This window comes from Erinaceus europaeus, chromosome 2, assembly GCF_950295315.1.
Source record: "Erinaceus europaeus chromosome 2, mEriEur2.1, whole genome shotgun sequence".
Lineage (NCBI taxonomy): Eukaryota > Metazoa > Chordata > Mammalia > Eulipotyphla > Erinaceidae > Erinaceus > Erinaceus europaeus.
In genome coordinates this window covers 191,436,588-191,458,918 of record NC_080163.1, presented here as the reverse complement: position 1 = coordinate 191,458,918, position 22,331 = coordinate 191,436,588, and the positions used below count along the sequence as shown (strand labels likewise).

General features: G+C 42.9%; 1 protein-coding gene across 1 annotated transcript in view; it reads left to right on the top strand.

Annotated features, from left to right (window-relative positions):
• The window catches only part of LOC103127621 (uncharacterized), a 163,792-nt gene that overhangs the window by 111,436 nt on the left and 30,025 nt on the right, over positions 1–22,331 (top strand). The window contains 2 exon segments of the mRNA XM_060186434.1: positions 14,674–15,033; positions 15,358–15,446. Coding sequence (XP_060042417.1) covers positions 14,674–15,033; positions 15,358–15,446 — 449 coding nt within the window.

Sequence of the window (22,331 nt, the reverse complement as noted above, 5' to 3'; positions counted from 1 at the left end):
AATAGTGCAAAGTCCCACTACAATGTATACAGGCCAACATCGAACATTTTCTGCTTCCCTCCTAGTCTCACTCTTAATCTTCTGGATGTCATCCTCCACTGCACAACTCAGTATTGATGGAATATCAAACAATCCTGCCAAAGAAAACAACATTCTTCTTCTTGTCCACTATCTGCCTAGGCGTGTGTCTGTCTATTTTTGGTACTATGGGGAAAGCTTGCTCTCAAGACACCTCTTGTAGCATATGAAAAACACAAATATAAGACTTACCCAGGGCCTGCCTAAAGTGCAAGACAGGGAGTATTTCCTGATGGATCCCTGATAATACAGAATGCCACCCAGAATGACACAGGATACTACACCTTCCAAGTCCTGAGGAGATTCTCTCAAACAGAAGAAATAACTGTTCATCTTGTGTGTAATGTGAATGTTTCTCTCCAATTCTGGGTGTGGCTGGGTGAATTCTACTACACAGACAGGGTTGACAGACTTTGTCTTTGCCTCATCCCTCTCCACAGATTCTGTCTCCACCTTGAAGTTTGTGAATTTAGTGCCAATCACACACAGTGGGGACATAGCTCATAGGAACAAATTCTTTATTAAAATGTAGACTAGCAGTCTCTCATGCATGCACACAAAAAAGAGGGGGAGGGAAGGAGGAGGGAAGAGAGGCAGAGAGAGGGGGAGAGAGAGAGAGGGAGATAAAGTGAGAGAGAAGAAGAAGAAGAAGAAGAAGAAGAAGAAGAAGAAGAAGAAGAAGAAGAAGAAGAAGAAGAAGAAGAAGAAGAAGAAGAAGAAGAAGGAACCTGAAAGGTAACTCAGGAAACTGAGATCAGTTTTACTCAGCTTCCTGAGCACTTCTCCATGACATTGATAAGAAAGAACCTCAGAAACTAATTCAAACCTGGACTGAGGGGACCCTGACATTTCACTGGATGTTCTGGCCCAGGAAGACACTGCTTGGAACCTTTTTCAGGGCTCCTAACTCCAGTGACACTGGGATGCTTAGACCTCCTGAGCAGGGCCCACATACACCCAGGTTGTGAGGTTCCTAAATTAGACCAGGAAGGACTCAGAACTAAGAGCCACTTCTGGTCATGGATAAGTCTGGTGTTTCACCTGAGACTCAGTGTGGAGATACACGAGGATGAGGTTCTGAGACCTATGATCTAATGATCTGAATTTAGGAAACTCCAGAAGGTCAGTGTCCCCAGAGAGAAACAGAGCAGAGAACACAATCCTAACAGATTATCATTCACCAGGGATGAGACCAGAGAGAGACTCATGGAGGCAAACAGTAATAGGTACGGATCACTTGGACATCTCCTCTCCAAAAAGTCTGAGCAATTAATCTGCAACAAATTAAAATTATCATATAATATGGCAAGTCTGGGAAGTTGGGCGGTAGCACAGTGGGTTAAGCACATGTAGTGCAAATCGCAGGGACTGGTGTAAGGATCCTGGTTCGAGCCCCCGGCTTCACACCTGTAGGGGCTCGCTTCACAAGTGGTGAGGATAAAAATAATAAAATCTTTCTCTCTCCCCTCTCTGTCTTCCCCTCTTCTATCCATTTCTCTCAGTCCTATCCAACAACAACAACATCAATAATAACTACAATAAAAAACAACAAGGGCAACAAAAGGGAATAAGTAAGGAAATTTTTTTTAAATATTTATTTTATTTATTTATTCCCTTTTGTTGCCCTTGTTGTTTTATTGTTGTAGTTATTACTGTTGTTGTCGTTGTTGGATAGGACAGAGAGAAATGGAGAGAGGAGGGGAAGACAGAGAGGAGGAGAGAAAGATAGACACCTGCAGACCTGCTTCACCGCCTGTGAAGCGACTCCCCTGCAGGTGGGGAACCAGGGTTCGAACCGGGATCCTTATGCCGGTCCTTGTGCTTTGCGCCACCTGCGCTTAACCCTCTGCGCTACAGCCCGACTCCCGTAAGGAAATATTTTTAAAAAATAAAAAAAGAATATGGCAAGTCTGATACCACCTACTAAGGCCTGTTTACTCAATAGAAAATTATAAGAATGAGGAAATTTTTTAAGTGGGAAATATATAGAGAGATATAGATATAAAAATAATAGTAAACTCATGTCTGTGACCTTGAGAGAACTACCACAGTTTCCAATTGAGGGAATGGGGACACAGAATTCTGCTGGTGGAAACAGTGTAGAATTATACCCCCTTTTGGGTCCATGATTGCTCAACAACTTGTTTGGCTTCGTATGTTAACTCTCTTTTCAGTCACCAGGTTCCAGATGTCATCAGGATGCCGGCCAGGATTCCCTGGACTGAAGACCCCACCAATGTGTCCTGGAGCTCCGCTTCCCCAGAGACCCACCCTACTAGGGAAAGAGAGAGGCAGACTGGGAGTATGGATGGACCAGTCAACGCCCATGTTCAGCGGGGAAGCAATTACAGAAGCCAGACCTTCTACCTTCTGCAACCCACAATGACCCTGGGTCCATGCTCCCAGAGGGATAGAGAATGGGAAAGCTATCAGGGGAGGGGTTGGGATATGGAGATTGGGTGGTGGGAATTGTGTGGAATTGTACCCCTCCTACCCTATGGTTTTGTTAATTAATACTTTCTTAAATAAAAAAAAGAATTATATCCCTTTGTCTTATAATTTTGTAAATCAATATTAAACCATTAATAAAAAATAAATCCTGAATAGAGACCTGGAGAGATTAAAGAGGAAAGGGGAAAATAGAGAATGGGAGAGGGAAAGACACCTGCAGCACTGTTTCACCTCTTGTAAAGCTTTCTTCTCCTTAGGTGGGGACCAAGGGCTTGAACCCAGGCCCTTGAGCACTGTAACATGTACTCTGTACCAGCTGTGCCACCACTCAGCCCTCTAACTATGGCTTTTAACACAGAGAATAAAGTAGAACTATTTTTATGCAATCTAACATATCTACTTTTTCTTTACTTGTTTCTACTCTTGTTGTCATATCTAAGACATAATCGGCATGACCATGCCCCAAAATATTTTCATTCAATGGTTTCTTCTAAATATTCTTATACTTTAGAATACTGTTTGATTTCTGACACATAGAAAGTCAATTTTTATAATGTAAGGTAAAGATTTACATTTACTCACTATCATGTAGACAAACCAGCTTTCCCAATATCATATGCTTAACATATTTTTTTTGTGAGTGTAGCTCTGCATCAGTTTTTAAATTAAAGAGTTTGGGTTCTCCAACTTTGTTACTGGATAAGATTAGTTTGCCAATTTGTGCTATATGACTATTAATTATTTTAAGTTTCTTTTTCTGCAAAATATTGCATTAAATTAGTAGAGATAACACTTAAGAGCCAGGAAATAGCTCATAATACAGCATGTGCACCTTACCATGCACAAAACCCAGGTTCAGGGGTCCAGGTGGTAGCACAGCAGGTTAAAAGCACATGGCACAAAGTACAAGGACCAGCATAAGGATACCAGTTAGAACCCTCAGTCCTCCACCTGCATGGGGGTTGTTTCACAGGCAGTGAAGCAGGTCTGCAGGTGTCTATATTTCTCTCCCCCTCTCTGCCTTCCCCTCCTCTCTCCATTTCTCTCTGTCTTATTTAACAGCAGCAGCAGCAGCAGCAGCAGCAGGAGTGGCAACAATGACAACAACAAGGGTAAGAACAAAGGCAACAAAATGGGAAAAATGGCCTCCAGGAGCAGTGGATTCATAGTACAGGTACCAAGCCCCAGCAATAATCATGGAGGCAAACACACACACACACACACACACACACACACAGACACACACACACACACACACAGACACACACACACACACACACACACACACCCCAGGTTTAACTACAGGACCACATGGAAGCATCACAGCACCGGGGGAAGCTCGCCAGTGGGTGAAACACAACTGTAGTGTATTTTTTTTTGCCATGTCTATTATGTCTGAAATTAAAAGACTGAAGAAAAGTCAGTCTGAAAATAGCAGGGTCTAGAAACACAAACAGACAAAATGTCCTGTATTAAGTCTTCGTAAGGTAGAACCCAACTCTCTTGCTATTTACTTGTGTTGTCTTTATATCCTTTGGCATATATTGTATAGTTCCATATACAAATCAATTGTCTCTTTGTTTCAGTTACTCCTAGGTGATTTATTGAGGCATTGCTACTATAAATGAAATCAGTTTTTTTATTTTTTTTAGTTTGTTAGCCTCTTCTTATGCATCAACTGAATAAAGAAATACGACCTTGCACAGAGAGTAAGTTTGATGTTCTTTTTTAGATATATATTTTTTTCTGTATGTCACATTGTTTTATAGAATTATCAGGTTTCAGATGTATGTTCAAATCTATATTCTACTCAATTTCACATGGCACAATTTCTTTTTCTTTAATTTTTATTTATAAAAAGGAAGTACTGACAAAATCATAGGATAAGAGGGGTATAGCTCTACACAATTACCACCACCAGAACTCCATATCCCCTCCCCTCCCCGATAGCTTTCCTATTCTTTATTCCTCTAGGATTATGGGCCCTTTAGGGTCATTATTGGGTACAGAAGGTAGAAGGTCAGGCTTATAATTGCTTCCCCACTAAACATGGGCATTAGCAGGTCGATCCATACTCCCAGTCTGTCTCTCTTTCCCTAGTGGGGCGGGGATCTGGGGAAATGGGGCTCCAGGACACACTGGTGGAGTCGTGTGCCCAGGGACAGCTGGTTGGCATCATGGTAGCATCTGGAACCTGGTGGCTGAACATTTTCTGAGTGACCATCCCAGACTCGCTGCCATCCTCTGAGGGGATGAGATCTCTGAGAAGTGGGCATGGTTCCAGGTCTCAGGCTAACTCTCAATAATTTACCTCTCTTGTTTCTCTACAGGACCAAGGTGCATCTCTTCATTCCATCCAGATAAATGAGTCACAAAATAACTCTATGGTCCTGAGCTGTCTCACTAATGACACTAGGATCTCTATCAATGGTTCTTCAATCAGCAGAGTGTGGCTCACAGAGAGGATGAAGATGCCCTAGGACCACACACCCTCACCATAGGGCATGGCAATAGAGAGAATACCAGAGCTTATCAGCAGAAGGTCTCTAACCTGATCAGCACCAGCAGAAGTGACTCCCTAAAGTTGAATATGAGGAGTCATGCTCGTCCTCTCCTAGAATTATTTTCTTAGATGCAAAGCTGTGGTAACTAAATACTTTAAAGAATTGTGAATTAGCAACGAAATGAAAGTGGAGACTCCCAGAAAATTTTTCAGAGTCCATAAATGCCCCAAAGCATAAACTGACAGTGTTATTATTGTTGATTTAAGGTCATATCTACTCTAAGTCTCATCTTTTGTTGGCTTCAATTACATCAGAGGATGGTCAATGGTCTTCTGACAAGGGAGGGACACATGATAAGGTCTCAGAATCACAGCTCCAGACTCCTCAAGATGGTACCTGAACTCTGATGTGGTTACAAGAATGTACAGAAGATTCTCAGGTGCATCAATGGACAAAAATAACTTTACAATATGTGATCTGCCTGAGTCTACCTGGTCAGAGGCAGGAGGAAGATGGGTTATAAAACCCTCATTCTGGGAGTCGGGCGGTATAGTTCAGCAGGTTAAGCACAGGTGGCGCAAAGCTCAAGGATCTGGCATAAGGATCCCAATTCCAGCCCCCAGCCTCCCACCTGCAGGGGAGTTGCTTCACAGGTGGTGAAGCAGGTCTGCAGCTGTCTATCTTTCTCCCCCCCTTTCTGTCTTCCCCTCCTCTCTCAGCTACTCATCTGTTGTTGGACACCTGGGTTGCTTCCAGGTTTTGGCTATTACACATTGTGCTGCTAAGAATATATGTGTACACAGATCTTTTTGGATGGGTGTGTTGGGTTCCTTAGGATGTATCCCCAGAAGAGGAATTGCAGGATCAAAGGGTAGGTCCAGGGAGCCGGGCGGTAGCGCAGCGGGTTAAGCGCAGGTGGCGCTAAGTGCAAGGACCGGCATGAGCATCCCGGTTCGAGCCCCCAGCTCCCCACCTGCAGGGGAGTTGCTTCACAGGCGGTGAAGCAGATCTGCAGGTGTCTGTCTTTCTCTCCTCCTCTCTGTCTTCCCCTCCTCTCTCCATTTCTCTCTGTCCTATCCAACAACAACGACATCAACTACAACAACAATAAAAAGACAACAAGGGCAACAAAAGGGAAGGTAAATAAATTTAAAAAGTACAAAAAAAAATTTTAAATCTATTTTAAAAAAGGGCTAATACAGGGGAAAAAAAGGGTAGGTCCATTTCTAGCCTTCTGAAAGTTCTTCAGACTGTTCTCCACAGAGGTTGGACCAATTGACATTCCCACTAGCAGTGCAGGTGGGTTCCTTTGACCCCACAACCTCTCCAGCATTTGCTGCTGTTACCTTTTCTGATGTATGACATTCTCACAGGAGTGAAGTGATATCTCATTGTTGTCTTTATTTGCATTTCTCTGACAATCAAAGACTTGGAGCATTTTTTCATGTGTTTCTTGGCCTTTTGGATCTCTTCCGTGGTGAATATTCTGTCCGTGTCCTCTCCCCATTTTTGATGGGGTTATTTGTTTTCTTGTTTTTGAGTTTGGCAAGCTCTTTATATATTTTGGTTATTAGCCTCTTGTCTGATGTATGGCATGTAAAGATCGTCTCCCATTATGTGAGGAGTCTCTTGATGTGCAAAACCAATTTGTATACCACAAATGATACTCAATGACTTAATAACTTGGAAAAAGTCTAACCCTGTCAGATAAAGAAAGGACTACAAAATCAGGATAAGAACAAGAGACTGGCTCACTTTAATGATAGACCACCCTATCATCTGGGGCTCTAGTCGGGGAATTGTTGGATTCCCATATAGATATGATAAGCCTAGGCCATTAATAGGTCCTTCTATTCACCATCACTGGTCACTTCCATCAGGAACATCATCTTAAGCCTTCTTGTCCCAGCAGGTCTTATTATTCTGAGCCAGGAAACACTGTTCATCACCTGACTCCAGGGAATTGTCTTTACTGAGGAATTCTGGACACCAGGATATCCACCAGATGGAGCCCTAGTACTTGGCCATTTGGAGGTTGGTTTCAGTTCTACAATCACTCACCTAGAGTACTGGGGCACACTCTATGGGAATTCCTCCTCTGGGGAGATAGGAAACTGTGAACTCTTAAAACTAATTTGGAAGGACATTAAACTTGTCCTCATTCTATGTTGACAACTGACATAGTATGACACAGAAAGAACAACTTCAAGGAGTGCCCTTATATAGAAAATAAGAAAAATAAAATAAAACACCTTGTATCCACGCCATGCCAGCATTCTGTGTCTGGTCTGTGGCACTGACTCTCTAAATCCAGGCCACATATGCTCTCATCATTTGTCCCTCTAAGTTGAGCCCTACTCCTCTGTCTACACTGCCCCAAAGTACCATGTGGCTACCTCAGCATCTCCAGGTGAGCATAAGTAGGTCTATGGAACAAGTAGGTCGTTTCCATAGTTTACCTGAGGAGACATACTCAAAAAGGATACCAATGTGAACCCATGAGAGGTGCCCTCAGTGTACCTGTCTGAGAAGGTGACTCACAGACTACACCTGATAAGAGTTTTTCTCTGTCTCTAAATCCTCAGAGAAGAACCAGGTGTTTCACCACTTTTTGAGGGAGGCTGTCAGTAAGGCAGTATGAGCTCAGGTAAATATGATTCTGGGAAGTGACTGTGAACATATGGAAAAAAATGCTTCAAGTCATAGTCAGAGAAATGAAAATAAAAACAACAATGAGATACCACTTCACTTCTGTGAGAATGCTATACATCAGAAACGATAGCAATAAAAAATGATGGAGAGGTTGTGGGAACAAAGGAACCTTTCTGAACTGCTGGTAGGAATGTAAATTGGTCCAACCCCTTTGGAGAGCAGTCTGGAGAATTCCCAGAAGTCTAGAAATGGACTAACCCTATGACCCTGCTATCCCTCTCCTGGGGATATAGCCTAGGAAACCAGACACATCCTTCAAGCCCCTGGCTCCCCACCTACAGGAGGTCGCTTCACAAGCAGTGAAGCAGGTCTGTAGGTGTCTATCTTTCTCTCCTCTCTGTCTTCCCCTCCTCTCTCCATTTTTTTCTGTCCTATCCAACAACAACAACAACAGCTATGAAAACAATAACAACTACAACAAGCACAACAAGGGCAACAAAATGGGAAAAAATAGCCTCCAGGAGCAGTGGATTCTCGTAGTGCAGGCAATGAGCCCCAGCAATAACCCTGGGGTCAAAAAAAAAAAGAAGAAAGAAAGAAAGAAAGAAAGAAAGAAAGAAAGAAAGAAACCAAACATATCCATTCTAAAATATTTCTGTATACCTATGTTCATAGCAGCACAACTTGACATAGCCAAAACCTGGAAGCAACCCAGATGTCCAACAACAGATGGGTGGCAGAGAATGTTGTGGTATATATATGCACAATGGAATACTACTCAGCTATTAAAAATGACAAATTCACCTTCTTCACCTCATTTTGGATAGAGCTTAAATAAATAATGTTAAGTGAGATAAGTCAAAAAGATAAATATGGGATGGTCTCACTCGTAGAAATTGAAAAGTAAGAACAGAAAGGTAAACATAAAACAGAACTTGGACTGAGTTTGGTGTATTACAGCAAAGCAAAGGAATCTTGAGGGCGGGAGGATCAGGTCCTGGAGCATGATGGTGAAGGAGGACCTAGGCAGGAGTTAGAGTGTTTTGCAGAAAACTGAGAAACTTTACACAGGTACCAACAGTTGTATTTACTGTTGACTGTAAATCACTAATCCCTCCCCATTAAAAAAATCCACAGAGCAGATATTAGAGAAATATATAGCTTCACCAGCCAGAAGATGACTCAGTGAGCACTGAAGGAAATAGTTGCTGGGGTTCATCCTCTCTGAAGCTGTGCCTACTATCCTTCACAACGACATGTCTAGGGACAGAGTCCAATAGCAGCATCTGTTTCCTAACCTCCCCTGCTAGTGTTGCCTGTCTCCCTACAATCATTTTGTTGTTGTTGTTGTTGTTGGTTGCCTTTTTACTTTCTTAATAACACTCTATAATGCACAAAAGTTTCTAGTTATGTAGCACCCCAGTGTCCTTTCTCTCTTTTTAAAATATTTATTATTTATTCATTCCCTTTTGTTGTCCTTGTTGTCCTATTGTTGTAGCCATTGCTGTTATTGATGTCGTCGTCGTTGGATAGGACAGACAGAAATGGAGAGAGGAGAGGGAGACAGAGAGGGGGAGAGAAAGATAGACACCTGCAGACCTGCTTCACCATCTGTGAATCGACTCCCCTGCAGGTGGGGAGCCAGGGGCTCAAACCAGGCTCTTTAAGCCGGTCCTTGCGCTTTGTGCCACCTGCGCTTAACCCGCTGCGCTGCCGCCCGACTCACTTTCTTAAAAAATATTTTATTATTTATTCCCTTTTGTTGCCCTTGTTGTCCTATTGTTGTAGTTATGTTGCTATTGATCCTTTATCTTTATTGTTCATGCTTTCAGTGTCTAATCTAAGAATCCACTACCAAATCTCTGATCGTGGAGATTTACTTCTATCTATGTTTTCTTCTGCTTTCCTTCACTTTTTTCTTTTATTTATAAAACGGAAACACTGAAAAAACCATAGGATAAGAGGGGTACAACTCAATGCCAGCACTCCCACCACAAGCACTCCATATTCCATCTCCTCCCCTGATAGCTTTCCTATTCTTTATCCCTCTGGGAGCATGGACCCAGGGTCATTGAGGGTTGCAGAAGGTGGAAGGTCTGGCTTCTGTAATTGCTTCCCTGCTGAACATGGGCGTTGACAGGTCGGTCCATATTCCCAGCTTGCCTCTCTCTTTTCCTAGTGGGCCAGAGTTCTGGGGAATCTGAGCTCCAGGACACATTGGTAGGGCTGTCTGTCCAGGGAAGTCTGGTTGGCATCTGTAACCTGGTGGCTGAAAAGAGAGTTAACATATAAAGCCAAACAAGTTGTTGACTAAAAGGCCAACATTTGTTAGAATTGAGTACTGTCTTTCACAGCCTGATAGGAATATTTTTCTGATGCTCTTCCCTAATGAAACTGTACAAAAAGGAAAATAAATAGTTTCCACTTCAGAAAAAGCAGGGTATGTCTGTCTATAGACATTGTAAATACTACTCACACTGCCATGTGCCTCAGATATTTTCTTATCTGAACCTTGTCTCATTCAGCTACAAACCTCAGGATGTATTGTGAAAAGAAAGATCATGTAAATGTGGTAAGGCTCTGATGGGGATGTCTTAGAGAATAAAATGAAGTAATGCAAACTTGACCACTTAATTTCAAAAAACTAAGCCTAAGATGACTCAGAAGTGACATTAGGTATGAAACACAAGTTAGGTTTCCTGAATGCACCAGAGGATAAAAAGGGTCACTGGAAATGTTCTTCCTGTGGTAGGCCTGAAGAGAATAAGGAAATCATTCCAGGCCTCTTTTGGTGTTCCCAGAAGTGACTAGACCTCTGCACCTGACTCTTATCAGCTGCAGTGAGTGTCCATGGAAGCCTCAGAAATAAAAAGAGAGGGGCAGGGCCAGGTGCTGGTATACTCAGTTAAGTGCACAGTTACCCAGGTTCAAGTCCCTACTCCTCACCTGCAAGAGGGGAACTTCACAAGCAGTGAAGCAGGTCTACAGGTATCTCTCTTTGCTCTCTATCCCCCTCCACTCTCAATTTCTATATATCCTATTAAAAAAAGAAAGGGAAATGGAAAAAAGCAGAAGGGTCATTGTACTGGCACCAAATAACCCAGCAATAACCCTAGTGGCAGTAAAGTTAAAAAACAATAATAAAATAAAAAAAGAACAGAGGAGCTTCTGGTCCTCTCCAATATCAGCAGACTACACCAGCAGCATGATATTCTGAGAGCCTCTTCTGCTATCAAGTTAGCGGAAGGACGGTCTGGGAGGTGGTGCAGTGGATAAAGTGCTGGATTCTCAACCATGAGGTCCTGAGTTCAATCCCCAGCAGCACATGTACCAGAGTGATGTCTGGTTCTTTCTCTCTCTGCCTATCTTTCTCATGAATAAATAAATAAATTCTTTGAAAGGGGGGGGGGGTTAGCAGAAGGCACATAGCTGCCCTTCACCCTGGTGTCCCAGTGTCCACATGCTGGGCCATGTGTCAGGGTCCACTCCTCTTAGTGATTCAGCATCAAAGGTCACAGTCATGCTTTCATGCTCAGCCTCATCCACAGATACTGGTAGGTTTCTGTCTGAATCCTCCCTACTAGAGGAAACAACCTGTCCCAAAGGCAGCCCCTAGGCAACCCAAGTACTAAAATTATAAAGTGTACCTAAATAACCCCAATTCTCTCTCTCAAAATAACTAGAAGACTCCAAAATTTAGTCATTAATTTTTATAACAGAGACACGCTGACTAAAAACAAATGATAGTAATGAGAAAATTGACAGTAATAGTAATTGCGTATGACAAATGTCAGCACTCACGTTTGGTCAACTTGGGAACCAATGACAAACTTAAGAAGGGAGAGTGTTAGCTGATGAAGGAGTCTACAAACTGGCAGCACCATACTCTACAGAACCACGGCAAACATCATTGTATCAGGAGCACCCCAGCTGAGCATACACATTACATTACCCATGTGCAAGCACCCAGGTTCAAGCTCCCCTTCCTATCTGCAAGAGGGACAGCTTCACAAGCAGTGAAGCAGATCTACAGGTATCCCTCTTTCTTCCTCTCTATTTCATCCTCCCCTCTCAAATTCTGTTATTTTAAATTAATTAATTAACTGTATTGATTTAATAATGATAGACAAGAGTGTAGGATATGAGAAGTACAATTCAAAGTCTCTCTGTTCTATCAAATAAAACAGAAAGAAAAATAAAAAAGGAAAAGATGGCCAAAGGAAGCAGTAGATTCACCATGCAGGTACTGATCTCTAGCAATAACCCTGGTGGCAAAAAAAAAAGTATCAGAAGCAAGGCAAGGCCATGATTATCACCTGGGTTTTGAGCCTCTGTATCCCAAACTTCCTACTGAGGCTTCTGGACCACACCCATGGGGACAGCTCAAGGGCAGAGAAAGAGCCATAATCAGGAGTGGTAAACAGATGCCCTTGATAGGGATACAGGATTCTGAAGAAACCTGCTCCCTTAGGCCAGAGGACCAGTCCCACTGATCTAATCTCATACTACAGACATGATACAAACATGAGCTGGTTCCTAGGCCTTTACTAAAGTGACTGTGATGATATCAAGTATATGACATAAATAAGACTTTCTGCATGCACTAAAGTAAAAGAATTCACTGGAAATACGAGAGAGAGAAGAGAGAGAGAGAGAGATGGGAAGATGGAATTGGGGGCAGGGCAGGAAATGATCACTAGAAGCAGCAGATTTGCTGTACAGGCACAGAGCCCCAGTGATAAACCTGGCGGTAATAAAAAGCAAAAATAAAAACAAACAAACAAAAATAGTATATATATATATTTGCTTTTTCTTCTTTTTTCTTCCAGAGATACTACAACTGGTAGAAGGAATGATCTAGCTCAATAGCATTTCCCAGGCAACCCAAGAACTGAAAATACCAAATCTGTTTAAATCACTCCAATTCTAGTGAGATCCTGTCCCCGTAGTACCCATCAGCTCATACAAATGGAGGGCACACAGGCTTAAGACACTTTACCACACAAGCCAGATCTGACCCCTCCTGTCACCTGTCCCTTGGCCCTGTTGTCAGAAGAGTTGGAAGATTTGTTCACTCCTTGCTCTTGTGTGATAAAGACCACTTGATGTTTCTGTACTGCTTGGGCAGCTGCTGCAGCAGAATTTCTTCTTCCTTTTTTTTTTAACTGATTTAATTATGATAGACAAGCTCATTGGATAAGAAGGGTACTATCTCACACAATTCCCACCACCAGAGTTCTATATCCCATTCCCTCCGCTGGAAGATTTCCTGTTCTTTATCCGTCTGGGAGTATGGACCCAGGTTCATTATGGGGTGCAGAAGGTGGAAGATCTGGCTTCTGTAATTGCTTCTCCACTGGACATGGGCATTGGCAGGTTAACCCATACCCCCAGTCTGTATCTAGCTTTCCCTAGTGGGGCAGGGCTCTGCAGCAGAATTTCTAAGGTGTCATCTGGACAATAACACTTTGATAAAATTCCATAGGAAATACTGATGAGCCAAACGGGTGACATCTCTGTGACAGGATCTCCTGAGGTAGTCTCTGAGTTCCTGTGTGAAGGAAAAAAAATCAGAGGGAAGAGAGCATCGTACTATAAAATGTAGAGAATTCTTAGTTTACTCTACCCCATTTTTATGCTTTTATAAACAGGGTAACTGAAATGTGTGTGTGTGTGTGTGTGTGTGTGTGTGTGTGTGTGTGTCCATGCACATGTATAGCAGAGTCACAGATGAGGAACACAGTTTCTAGATACTTAAATATAGACAGAAGAAGGAAAGAAAACACAAATGAGACATAAGAGGGGAGGAGAGGGAGTTCCTGGCAGAGACACCGCCCCTAACCATGTAATGTAGAAATCCCATATGATCCAGGAGGAGACTGAGCACAGAGGGAGGAGGCTCCTCAGAGCTGACACTCAGGAGCAGCTGTGCTGGGAGCATTTCTGGAGCCTCAACTCTTTTCTCAGAGGGAGGACACAGCAGGCAGCAGCCCCCATGGAGCCCTGCTTAGCCCCTGCCCACAGAGGGCGTGTCCCCTGGCAGGGGCTCCTACTGGCAGGTGAGAGGGACCATCCTTGGGAGTGGGAGGATGAAGAACAGAGACTGGATGAGGTGTCCTGGGGAGGACAGGGCATTGAGAGGGACAGAGGATTCTGTTTGCATCTGAGGGGAGATGACAAAGGAGCAGGGTGTTACTGACGCAGGGCCTCAGAAAGGAAATTCTTAGTGACATGGAACGGATAAAGAGAAAATAATACATTCACTATAATTTTCCAGGTTATTAAGTATGATGGAAGTCTATTTGAAAGCTGATGATAATAGTAACAACTGGTGTGAGTCTAGCACAGAAGATTATAAGCCAGGGGAACTAAAATTGTCCTTAACTGTCAATCTCAGAACTTGGAAAATAAGCAATAATACATAGAAGGTCCGGGGTGGGGGAGTTAACTATCACTCATTCCTGAGAGGCTTTTGCATTCTGTCCCATCAGTGAAGGGACAACAAGATCAAACTGCACTTATCTTCATGAAGCTCACATACAAGCTCACAAGCAAAGCCAGACAATAAAGAATCAAGATTGTGAGATTAGGTATTTGCAATCTTCAAGAAAAGAGCAAAGACAAGAGAGGAAAGGCTCACAGTGATGACAGGCCATCATCAGGTGGCCAGCAGGTGGGCGGGGGGGGGGCATCTTCTGGGAAATCTGAGTTTTAGTAGGGATCTGAGGGCCTGAGGGGTGAGAATAGCAGACACCTGAAGAAGAGAATGGACAACACATTCAGAGAGGCTGTTGAAACAGTGGTCTTACTGCCAAACTTGTGTATGTCTATCTCACACAGGCATAAACACACCCTGCTACCCATCCAACTAAATTTAAAGACCATCATAGTCAAATGTCCCTTCTTTTACAAAGTAAGTCAATGCTGCCTTTCTTCATCCCTATACATAAAAACTAATACTGAACAATTTCTCTCTTTTCTTTCTCAGCCTCACTCGTCACTCTTTGGATATCAATGACCACAGCTCAGCTCACTATAGAAATAATGCCACCCTATCCCATTCAAGGAATGAGTATTTTCCTAGATGTTAAAAATGTGCCCAAGGATGCTTTTCTCTATCTTTGGTACACTGGAGATAGTTTGATTACAAGGCGTCAAATTGCAGCATACAAAAAGAGCAAGAGAAAAGTGAACCCAGGGCCTGCTTACAGTGGTCGAGAGACAATATATCACAATGGATCTTTGCTGCTTGAGAATATCACCCGGAGGGACTCAGGATACTACACTTTCCAAGTGATTAAGAAGTTTTTCCAGACAGAAGAAGTAATTGAGCAGGTCCAAGTACACTGTGAGTATCACTTCTAACCTGTGGGTTTTATCATTCTATTGCCTAACACAAACAGTATGTGAAGTAGATTTTTCAGAAGTTCTTGACCCCCACTTCCCACCAGTTGTTCTGTGTTTTAAAACATTCATGTCAAGAACAGAGATTTAAGTTTCAAGGGAAAATTCCATGGTTCTGCTTTCAAACCAATAAATAGCTCCTATCAATGTTCTCTATGTCATTTCCTATCTATTCTACTCTTCACAGGGTCTCTGTCTCATGTCAGTAACAGTTGCCTGCTCAGAATTGAGGAAGCAGTTAGTCATCACCTTTTCTCTTTCTCCACAGTTCCATGGTTCAAGCCTCCAATCAGTACAGAAAAGCCACAGACTTGGGCAGATGACCTCGCCAACGTGTCTAGTAACCTCACCTCTCCAGTGCCCTATCCTACTAGGGAAAGATAGAGACAGGCTGGAGATATGGAAAAACCTGCCAACATCCATGTTCAGCTGAGAAGCAGTTACAGAAACCAGACCTTCCACCTCCTGCACCCCATAAATAATTATGGTCCATATTCCCAGAGGGATAAAGAATAGGAGAACTTCCAATGGAGGAGATGGGATATGGAACCCTGGTGGTGGGACTGTATGGAATTGTACCCCTCTTATCCTACAATCTTGTTAATCATTATTAAATAGCTAAAAAAAAAAAAAAGAAAAAGAAAAAAGATGATACAGTGGTGATGACTGGGATCAAAAGATACATCCAGTACTTCATGCAGAGCCTACTGCTCACTCTTGTCCTGGGGAAGAAGCTTCCCCAGGACAAGAGTCCAAGAATTACTAGCATGAGGTCTGCAACCTGCTCAGTCCCTGCAAAAGTGGCCCCTTAAAGTTGACTGTGTTATGAGTCATATCCCTCTTTTTCTGTCTCCTGTTAAACCCCAAATAAAACAATTTTCAATACAAAATTATAGTTACAATATTCTTTATTAGAAGAATTGTGAATGGGGTGGGGGAGACAGCATAATGCTTATGCAAACGACTTCCATGTCTGAGGAGCCAGAGGTCTCCAGTTCAATCCCCTACATCACCATAAGCCAGAGCTGAGCAGTGCTTTTGGGGAAATTTTTGTGAATAAAAAAAATGGAATGAGACTGAGAGTCCTGGAAAGATTTTCACTGAGTCAATAAATGTACAAAAAGTGTGAAATAAATGTCATTATTATTGAATAATGTCAAACCCACACCATACCCCACCTCTCAGTTGCACCATCTTCACAGTGGAGGGGACAGAGAGTGTCTCAGAGGATGGACAGAGGTCATGTGACAGGAAGGAGCACATGAGCTCTCAGGAATCACAGTTCTGTCCCTCTACCAGAAGGAAGGTGTGGAGGGTACCTGGACTCATATCTATTTAAGTAAACAGACAGGGGCCAGGTGATGGTATACCTGCTTAAGTGCACACACTACAGTGCACATGGAACCAGGTTCAAGCTTCTGGTCCCCATCTACAAGGGGAAAGCTTCACAAGTAGTGAAGCAGGGCGTCAGGTGTCTCTCTGTCTTTTTCCCCTCTCTATTGCCCCTTCCCCTCTCAATTTCTCTCTGTCTTTACCCAATAATAAACAAATAAGTAAGTAATATTTTTAAAAGAAAACAAACGCAAAACACCCTTATGTTCAAAAACACCAAGATGCAATGCACGTTACAAAATGAAGTCTGCCCAAATTCACAGTCAGTGTTGGAAGGAGGAGATTTTGAATAACCCAGATTCAAGTTAAGATCCTAGAAAAAGACACAGTTGAGTGGGGGGCAGAATGTGGGGGGTTTCACCTACTCTACAGATCCCACCCCCTTCAGTACACCTGAGTGGCATCTACATAAAGGGCAGATGGGAACCAGGGAAATAAGTCTTCTCTTAGGAGAGTTACTCTTTAGCTCATAGCCAAAATGGCAGGAGCACATCAGGACAAGACCACCTCCAAATCCAGTTCCACTATCACCCAGAAAGACACACTCAGGCATCATTTACTCAAGCATGTTGATGGGTGAAGCAAAACTGAACTACATTGGAGGTGAACCCCAAAGTCCTGGGATATCTCACCTCCTCCTTGCTGCACCATCTCCTGAAGATCTACTCTTCTATAGGCAAAAGACACCCCAAATATTTTGCTTTAGAGAATAGTCTTCCCACAGGTATCCAGGACACTAAGATGTCCCCTGAGGGAGCCCCAGTGGTTATCCATGTAGAAGCTGGTCTCATTTCTGCTTCTCTCTAACCTAGGGCACTGAAGTATTCTCTCTCTCTCTCTCTCTCTCCCTCTCTATCCCCCTCTCCTTCTCCTCCTCCCTCTCCCTCTCCCTTTTCTTCTCCCTTTTCCTCTCCTTCATTCTCTCTTTCTCTCTGGATTCTTCTCTCAGCAGCACTGGAATTATATAACTGCCCCAAGACCCTTTTGGAAAGAGCACTCACAAAGTACACCCTGTATATTTTCTGACAACTGACACAGCAGGGCACAGAATTAAATACAAGGGGCACTTTCAATAAGAATAAAACATCTGAATTCTGATGGTGGGAATTATGTGGAGTTGTATGCCTCTTATCCTGTGGTTTTGTCAAATTTTCCTTCTTATAAATAAAAAATAAAGAAAATAAAGAAAAAAAAGCATCTGGTCTCTATGGAGTTTTCAGTACCCTGAATATGGTCTGTGGAGGTAGCCCTCTCTCTACTACCTAGGCCACAGATGCTCCCACCACTTGACCATTTGGCTGACCGTGAATCTGTCAAAACTTCACCCACAGAACTCATGGCCATGTCCATATTCCTAGGTGACTCAGATTATGTCCTGTCTAAAGTACATCTGAGGAAGAGCACCTGGCAAAGAGATGACTGGGGAATAAGGAGAGGTGATGCAAATGCATCCATCATAGGTCCATCACTGTCCTGAATGAGCCTCACTCTGTTTCTCAGCCCCTTAGAGAAGACCCAGGGATCTGGGAATAACAGAGACAGTGTGAGGTCAGGAGGTTGTGATTCTAGGAAATGACTGTGGCATGTGCTGATAGAATGGGGTGCCAGCAGAGAGGAACTTCTGCACCAAGAAGGACGTTGAGTCTGAGGAATGCACAAGAGCACAGAGAGGAGACAGGAAGTACAGGGGAAAGACATCAGTCATCAGCCAGGAGATGGGGAAAAGTGATGAGTGAGGAGAGTGATTTGCATGGGGTCTCTCTGAGATATGACTAGTCTCCTCCCCAAAGGCATGTCTGGGGACATTTCCCGATAGCAAGTGCCTATGCCCAAGCCTACCATCATTACCACTGATTATCCTGCCAGTCCTGCTCTGTCTTGCTCTAGCCCACAAATGCCCATACCTCACGAGGAGGCATGTTGGGAGGAGTTTTGGGCACATGTCTGAAGAGCACATCAGAAAGCAACCCCCCAGCCCCAGGACTAAGAAACAGTATTGGTGGCACTGGATCCTAATGTTTTACAAAAGGTGCTTGCTGAATCCTGATATCACAGACTATATCATCTATCAGCACAAGGTCTGTACATTTGCCCTGAATCCCCCAGGAGACATCAAGCCTAGGAGCTGCTGGGAAGTACATCTCTGACAGATAGATACCTAGGAGCCTGATTGTCCAGGAGACGGGAAACTAGACTTTGCTAGTCTGGTCTTCAGAACACAACCCAAGAAGACCCTTACCTCTGTGACCCACGGTGAGGTTCTATCTGCCCAGAAAAGGAAATGGGTTCTCCCTGTTCCCTTAATCTTTTTAAAAAATGTTACTGTATTTATTTATTTGGTAGATACAGCCAGATTTTGAGAGGGACAGGGAGATAGAAAGGGAGAGAAACAGAGAAACACCTGCAGACCTGCTTCACCACTCGTGAAGCTTTCCCCAGGTGGAGGGTGGGGACCAGGGGCTTAAAACATGTATGCTCAACCAAGTGCAACCCAGCCCCCCCTTAACCTCTTCTATTCTGATACCAATAAGGATATCATCCCTGAAAGAAACAGGGTTCCATTTCCTCTTTCTCCTTCTCAGACACCTTCTTCCAGTTCCTTCCCTCCCACATTTGTAAGTGTTTGGAGGAACCAGAGCTCTGCCCACAAATGGGAGAGTATCCTCTGAGCCATTCAGGGAAGTAGAAGTTATTTCTATCAGGCCCAGAAGGAATAGCAGAAGATAAAGGGGTCTGGAGGTCTCTGCTAGGAGGAATGGTTCCAAGAAGCTGGGTGATAACTTGGGGAGAAGACCATCTGGATTCTCCTGTGTGGAGATAGTACTGAGGAGATAGTCAAGAAGCCCCTGCTAGTCTTTAAAAACCTTGATCAGGAAATTGCCATAAAGGTGGGTTTCAGTTCCTGATTATTAAACAATTTGTTCGGCTCTATATCCTAATGATTTTCAGTAATCAAGTTGCAGATGACACCAACCTGACTTCCCTGGGCAGATGACCTCATCAAAGTTTTCTGGAACCCCACCTCCCAAGAGCCCTATCTCACTAGGGAAAGAGAAAGACAGTCTGGGAGTATGGAATGACCTACCAACACCCATGTTCAGTGGAGAAGCAATTACAGAAGCCAGACCTTCCACTTTCTATGCCTCATAATGATCCTGGGTCCATACTCCCAGAGGGATAAAGAACAGAGAAGTTTCCAGTGGAGGGGATGGGATGCAGAACTCTGATGGTAGTAATTATGGGGAAGTGTACGCCTTTTATCCTATAGTATTGTTGATCGTTATTAAATCAATTTTTTTTAAAAGTGAGTTTCAGTGCCAAAGGTTGGTTCTTGCCCAGAAATATCTATCGTCCCTCCCTCTGTTCCAGGCCTCCTCTGTATAACTTTGTCAAAGGATTCAGTTGTTCATTCATAAACATGAGTTGAGATTGTAGCTAAAATATTAAATGAAATCCCTAATTTTTTATATGTAAATGTAGGTAAAAGATAATTAATGAAACAAATTAAGCATTTCAGTTTTCTCCTTATTTAATCAATATAGAACTAGAAAACATAACAAGAATTTTTTTCACAGCAGTGAATTTATTTACACACACACAAAAAAAAAACTACTCTTCTTGTAAGAGATTACATCTAGAACTAGGATAATATTATCAAGGTTATGACTGGAATGTCCTATATACTAAGATTTAAACATGACTAGACAGTTGAAAAGAACTAAGGCTGATTTTATGGAGTCAACTGGAAAAGTAGTATGATGGTACATTTCAATTTTTACACTCATTTTTTTTACAAATATATTTGCTTTCTCTACAGTCCTAAAGGCAAATAAATGAAAAATACTATCAGTATTTGCTACACTGTACACTAACCCCCCCCAAAGTGGCACCAAACATATTGTAGTTTTCAGAATAATAGTTATTACATTTTAATAAATTAAGAATAGGGGACTGAGCAGTGATGCATCTCATTAAGGTACATATATCAACATGCACAAGACCCAGGTTCAAGCCCTTGCTCTCCACCTGTAGGGAATAAGCTGCAGGTGAAATAGTGCTGCAGATGACTTTCCTTATTCTACTCTCTCTCTCCTTTCCCTCTCAATTTCTCTCTCTCCCCAATAAATAAATACAAATAAAAAAGAAATTAAGAATAATATTTATGGGGCTGGGAAAAAAGCATAATGATTCTGCAAATGCCTTTCATGCTTGAGGCTCTGAGGTCCCAGGTTCAATCCCCAGCACTACCATAGGCAAGATTTGAACAGTGAGTGCTCTGGTGTTTCTCTCTGTGTCTCTCTTGTTAAAGTTAAGTAAATAAAATGCTCCACAAAGAATAATCTTTACCATGTAGGTATAACAAAATATGTTTTCAAGAAACATTCTTGGATATATTATAATTTTAGGTTTTCTTCTTTATTTTTTATCAATTTATTAGGTGGGGATGGCCTACAGTACAGTTGTTGAAACATAGGTAAAATTTCTCATCTCAACATGACAGGTGTCTGCACAACTCTTACCCCAAACTCAGGTCCTTTTCCACCATCACAAACCAGAACCCCAATGCCTCCTGTCCTGCAGAACTCTCACTGCCCTACCTCCCCAGAGCCCTTGACTTTGCTGCAATATACATCACACCCACTCCAAGTTTAACTTTACTTTGTGTTTCCCCTTTCTGATCTTGTTGCTGAAGTTCTGCCCATGAGTGAGATAGTTCAGTATTCATTCTTCTCTTTCTGGCTTATCTCACTGATCACGATTCTTTAAAGCTCCATCTGAGATGAGGTGGAGACAACTTCATCATAGTTAACAGCTGAGTAGTACTCCATTGTGTATATAGACTGCAACTTTCTTAGTCACACATCTGTTATTGAATACCTGGGTTGCTTCCAAGCTGGAATGTTACAAACTGTGCTTCTATGAACACAGGTATATAGAGATCTCTTTGGATTGGTGTGTTTGTGTCTTTGGATATAGCCCCAGGAGAAAGGTCCTGGCAGATTCTGCCCCTTGTCTTGTACACACAGGTCAAAGCTCTCCAGGAGGAGGCTGAGCACAGAGGGAGGAGGCTCCTCAGAGCTGACACTCAGGAGCAGCTGTGCTGGGAGCATTTCTGAAGCCCAAGCTCTTCTCTCAGAGGGAGGACACAGCAGGCAGCAGCCCCCATGGAGCCCCGCTCAGCCCCTGTCCACAGAGGGTGTGTCCCCTGGCAGAGGCTCCTGTTGGCAGGTGAGAAGGGATAATTCTGGGCATCTTGGGTAGGACAGAGAACAGAAGGAGACAGCAGATTCTGTCTTCACCTGAGGGGAAAGTTTTAGGAGCAGACTATAATGGGCACAGAGAGAAAATTCTCAGTTGATAAGGATTGACAAGGAGATGATAATTTATATGCTGGCACTGTACAAATTCTTCATCACAATGCAAGCATATTTCAAAATCAGTGATGATAATACAAATGGTATAAATAAAACAATACAATATTTTTAACTAGGGAATCTAAAATTGCCATTAACAACCAACCTCAGGACACAGCAAACAAACACCAAGTGATGGAGGCCCTGGGGACATCACACAGGTGTTTGCTACCTTCCCCTCCACCAAGGGGACAATAAGATCTGACAAGTACCTGCTTTTATGGAATAATATTTTATAAGGACAAAGACAGACAAAAATAAATCTACAGGGGGTTCCTGGAAGATGGCAGACTGAGAAGCTTCTAGTGGCTTGAACTCTGACCACATCTTCTGGAAACGGTAGGATTTTTCTGCCTTTAGTAGGCCAGTCAATAAGGGTTCCTAGCGGTGACACCAAGGTGGTGACTATAACTTAATTTGGATTAAAAATTAGAGT